This window comes from Trichechus manatus, unplaced genomic scaffold (assembly GCF_000243295.1).
Source record: "Trichechus manatus latirostris isolate Lorelei unplaced genomic scaffold, TriManLat1.0 scaffold00113, whole genome shotgun sequence".
Taxonomy (NCBI): domain Eukaryota; kingdom Metazoa; phylum Chordata; class Mammalia; order Sirenia; family Trichechidae; genus Trichechus; species Trichechus manatus.
In genome coordinates, this window is record NW_004444049.1 from 9462226 (window position 1) to 9467655 (window position 5430).

The following is a 5430-nucleotide window of genomic DNA, read 5'->3' on the forward strand; positions in this document are numbered from 1 at the left end:
GGGAGGGGGGCCGCGCGGGGCTGGGAGGAGGCGCCCGCTCCAGCCGGGCTCGGTGGTCCGCTCGCCCCGCGGCCTCCCGCGCTCCCTCAGCCGGAGGCCGTCTGGCTCGGCTTTGCACTGACTAGCGGCTTAGCTCCCCGTCGCCCTGGCAACCCTCGACGCGCGCGCGGCTGCCAATGAGGCGGAGGGAGGGCGGGGCTAAGGCGCCTCCAGAGCTGGGTCCTGGCTGCCCGGGGTTCCGCGCGCCGAGAAGGGAGTCCGAGGTCGCTTTACGCCAGGCTTGGCACTGTATGGACGCTGATCCCCGACGTCCGACGCTGTCTGCACCTCCAGCCACAGCGCGCCGTTTGTGTGCGGGAGTGGATGCGTGCGCCCCACACCGGCGGGTCCAAGGGGAAGGCACCAAGGGTTGAGGCGGTGAAGCGACTGCGCCAGGGTCGCTCCCAGTGGCAGCGCCGGCGAGGGACCCGGAACCCTGGACAAATGACTCTCTAGAAGGCGCTAAGGGGCGCGGTCGCTCCCGGCCATTCACCTCCAGCCAAGTGCGACCAGTCTACCCCATGGGGTCACTTCAGGATAGTAACTTGGGGTAGTGCTACTTCCTGGTCTTTTTCCAGCTCCCCCACCCCCACACAACACTCCCCGACAGGTTACTCAGTACACTCACACCCCTCTCTTCCGCCATGTTCCCTCCAGCTGTGCTCAAAGTCTGTGTGTGGCTGCGTGGACAGAAGACTGGGACATGAAAGCGCCTTTGAGCACCACCAACGATGATCACCCTCATCCCTGTGGCTCCTCCTTTTGCGCAGACCCCACCCACAGCCGTTTGTCCCGTCTTCTCTCCTCCCATCAGCCCTTCTGCCTGGGCCTCTGGTAGAAGCACTCGATCCCATTCACTCCCTGCTTACCACGTGCTTCCGTAAAGATTACTGCAGCCAAGAAAACTCCATGGGGCAGTTCTCTAACGCATGGGGTCGCTATAAGTCAGAATTGACTCAATGGCCACGGGTGTACCATATGCCCAGCTCTATGCTAAGAGCCTTGCATTTAATCCTTGAAACAGCCTTTGAGGTCCCCTAACTATCCCAATTTTAGAGATGGGGAAACTGAGGCTCTGAGAGGTTAAATAACTTTCCAAGTTCACATAGCTGGTGGGTGACTGGGATTTGAAGCCAGGCAGTCTGACTCCAGAGCCTGTGCTCCTAACCATACTCGAAGCCAATAAATGGAACCATGGTGATTACTCCACCTGTGGGAATGAATTTTCTGCAGTGGAGCTGATACTATGTGTGATTTCTACCTCTCATGACAAAACTACATGAAGTTGATCAAAGATTCTGTAGAAGAATCCTGATCAAAAGGAAGAAAATGAAGAACAGAATTTCAAATTCTCATAGAATCCAGACTGTCTGGAGCCATGGAGGCTGGATAAACCCCAAAACTATTGCCCTGAGATAATCTTTAAACCTTAAACCAAATGTATCCCCTGAAGTCTTCTTTAAACCAAATAACAGCTTAGCTTAATTAACAAAGAATGTCTGCCTTGAGCACTGTGCTCTTTTAAGAACTATTTATATGGGATCAAATTGACAACAGCAACTCAAAAGATTAGATAGGAAACTTCAGGAGCAATGAGTTCATGTTTATGGGGGAGGAACAACTCAGAAAAGGAGGATGAGAATGGTCGCACAGCTAGAAGAATGTGATCAATGTTACTGAATTGTACATGTGGAAACTGTTGAATTGGTATATGTTTTGCAGTGTATATTCTTAACAACAACAGCAACAACAAAATCAAAAAATAAATAAATAAACCAGAGACTGCATCATCCTGAGACCAGAAGAACTAGATGGTGCCCAGCTACCACCAATGACTATCCTGACAGGGAACACAACAGAGAGTCCCTGATGGAGCAGGAGAAAAATGGGATGCAGAACTCAAATTCTAGTAAAAAGACCAGACTTAATGATCTGATGGAGACTGGAGGAACCCCAGAAAGCATGGCCTCCATGGCCTCCAGACTGTCTTGTCAGCCCAGAACTAAAACAATTCCCAAGGCCAACTCTTCAGACAAAGATTAGATTGGACTATGGGACATAAAATGATACTCATGAAGATTGTGCTTCTTAGCTCAAGTAGATACATGAGACTAAACGGGCAGCTCCTGTCCAGAGGCGAGATGAGAAGGCAGAGAGGGCCAGGAGCTGGTTGAATGGACATGGGAAGTCCGGGGTGGAAAGGAGGAGTGTCCTGTCATGGTATAGGGAGAGCAATAGGGTCATATAACAATGCATGTATAAATTTTTGTATGAGAGACTAACTTGAATTGTAAACTTTCACTTAAAGTACAACAATAAAAAAAAACTTAAAAAAAAAACTACATGGAGGGTGTTATTAATCCCATGTGAAAGGTGAGGAGAGTGGCTTCAGAAGGATTAGGACACTTGCTTAAGGTCACACAGAGAGTAGAGGTCACCGCCAGGGTGCCTGTTCCCTCTCCCCAGTAACACACTGCCTCCTCGGCCCTGCCCTGTCTCGTACCCAGCCGGTGTGGCTCATCTAACTGGCTGACTGGACAGCACCTTGCTGTTCAACCCATGCCACGCCCATCCCCACTTTGGGAAGAGGGAGGCCAGCCTAAGGGCAGGGGGTAGCTGCCAGTGCACTATAAGGACAAGAACTGAACCCATGGGAATATTAGCTCCACAGGACAGCCATGTTTGTCTCTTTCTCTGCAGGCACAGGGTCTGGCACATAGTAGGTACTCAATACAAATGTTGCACATTTTTAAAAATGGAGGCAAACTTTACATACAGTGAAATGCACAGATCTTAAGTGTACGATTTGATGCCTTTTGACAAATATGCACACCCATGTAACATTTCCATCACCCCAGAGAGTCCCCTTGTGCCCTTCCAGTCACTACCCACCTCCCAGAGGCCACTCCGATACTGACCTCCATCCTCCTGGATTAGTCTTGCCTGCCTTTGAATTTCATATAAATGAAACTTTGCAGTACCTGCTTTGTTGTTGTTGTTATTCCTGGCTTCTTTTGTTCAGATCGTCAGTAAATATGTGTTGGATAAAGGAGCGAAAGGAGTCCCTGGATGGCACAAAGAGTGAAGCATTTGACTACCAGCCAAAAGGTTTACAGTTCAAACCCACCTAGAGGTGCCTAGGAAGACAAGCCTGGCGATCTGCTTCCAAAAGGTCACAGTCTTGAAAACCCTATGGAGTGCAGCTCTGCTCTGCACATATAGAGTCGCCATGAGTTGGAACCAACTTGACAGCAACAACAAAAGAATGTAAGGGCAGAGCAATAGCAGCTGCAATCCAGCAGGGGGAGTCCTGGAGTGAACGTGTGAGGACACAGAGGGAGGTATTGCTCGGAGCCAGGAATTAGCCATGGACCCCTGTCCTCAGAAGGAGACTGACAAGAAGATGGGACTCCAGGCCAAGTAGGGGATGCAGGCCGGGACCAAGTGGAGCCTAGACACTAGTCCTGGGTCTTGGAGGTTTCTTAGCCCCAGGCTGAAGGACTGCAAGCTCCTTCCAGACCTCACTTAAGCCCCAGTCCAGCTCTCCCCCTTCTACTCATTTGGGAGGACTTCTCGGAAGAGGCGGCGCCTCAGAGTCCAGAAAGCTGTGGAAAGAACAGCCAGGTTGGTGGGATGAGGATGAGCCTTCTCCGTCTTCCCTATTCCCTAGAAGTTTCCTCAAGGGAACATTCACTGTGGAGGAGGGAGCTCAGCCACCCACCTTCACCACATGCTCGGAGCTGGCACTCCAGTACCAGGCAGCCCTCTTGGGCTCTGTGAGCAAGAACAGGAGCCCCCTGCTCCCCAGCATCAGCCTGGCAGAGCTCCCTGGGGCCCAGGGCACAGAGGACCAGCCTCTCCTTTCTCTTCTTCTGCTGTCAGTAGATCTTGTACCTTCGCCTCCCACCAGGCCCTGCTCAGTGGGTAAAGGTAAAATGTGCTGGCGTTCTGGGCCCACGCAGGCTGGCAGCGGGGCAATCATCATCATGAATCACACTGGCACCGCGGGTGCCCGGTCCTTGTTGAGGCGTCACTAATGAATTAGCCTCACTCCCGGCACGGGGCCTCTCAGCCTTTCCCCACTTCCCAGGAAGGCAGGAAACTGAGACCTGGAGCAGGGAGCAGGGGAGGAGAGGGGGCTCTGAGAGCCCCAGAAATGGGCTCAGAGCCTGGCCACCCCCTCTGCACGTGCATGCGCGTGCATGCACACACACACACACACACACACGCTGGAAAAATACCCCAAGGACAGGCCCCCAGAAACTGCCTCTCTGTTCCTAACTGTGAGCTGTAACTGTCCTGCCCACTCCCAAATGTGTAATTTTTAAAGAATTTTTTGAAATGCAGAAAAAGTACAAAGCTTTCTACGATAAACACTCTGTGCCAGCATCTAGAATTGACAATTCTGCACATATTGTCATACTTGCTTTAAGTCTATTTCCTTTTAAATAAGTGGAAGGAAAAAGCACATGCGCTATAGAAGTCTCCTCTGTCTCCCCTCCACGTCCCTAGAGGGAACCCACCTGTCCATGCTGACCCTGCCAAGGCCCCCCTCTGGCCCCCCTCCCTTCCCTGGGGCCAGGACCACTTTGGCTGCTGAGACCTGAACAAGAGCATGGAATGCTACCAACACAGTTCTTAGAAAGCAAGGATTTGAACCCATTAGAGTCAACCACAAAATGTCAGAGCAGGGGAGACACTTAGCTCCTCTAGGAGAGCATAACCAGTAAAAACCAGTTGCCATCAAGTGAACTCTGACTCATGGTAACCTCATATGTGTCAGAGTAGTACTGTGCTCCACAGGGTTTTCAATGGCTGATTTTTCAGCAGTAGATCACCAGGGGCCTCTGAGGTGGACTCAAACATCCAAACTTTCCATTAGCAGTAGAGCGTGTTAACCATTTGCACCACCCAGGGACTCCTGGGAGGTAACAGGCTCTGTTAAATGTCTGCAAGAAGCTACGGACCCTCATTCCAGAAAAATGCATGATGGAGGCAGGGACTTGCCCAATGATGTACACAATTCCCAGGGGCCCATGGTCTCCTGGGGGACCATCTTATTTCAAAATCTGAGCTTTCCCCACTCTACCTCATGCCTCTTTCGACTGGGAAAATGAGCAGAACAATTCCCAAATCCAAACCAATCCCTTTGCCGTCGAGTCAATTCTGACTTATAGCGACCCTGTGGGACAGAGTAGAACTGACCCATAGGGTTTCCAAGGAGGAGCTGGTGGATTCGAACTGCCAACCTTTGGGTTAACAGCCGTAGCTCTTAACCACTGTGCCACCAGGGCTGCAAACAATTCCCAGGACGGCTTTATTGGAGATTTTGAGGTTGCCAGATCGCACTCCTCTCCGCATATCCCATCCCGGGACCCACGGCTCAGTGTA

At 51.4% G+C, this 5430-nt stretch overlaps 1 protein-coding gene across 1 annotated transcript in view; it reads right to left on the bottom strand.

Annotated features, from left to right (window-relative positions):
* The window catches only part of LRRC10B (leucine rich repeat containing 10B), a 4956-nt gene extending 932 nt beyond the window's left edge, over positions 1–4024 (bottom strand). Inside the window, exons 1-2 of the mRNA XM_004383946.1 lie at positions 3934–4024; positions 3761–3813 (exon numbers count right to left, since the gene is read on the bottom strand). Coding sequence (XP_004384003.1) covers positions 3761–3813; positions 3934–4024 — 144 coding nt within the window. The remainder of the gene's footprint in view (positions 1–3760; positions 3814–3933) is intronic.
* Between the last annotated feature and the right edge of the window lie 1406 nt (positions 4025–5430).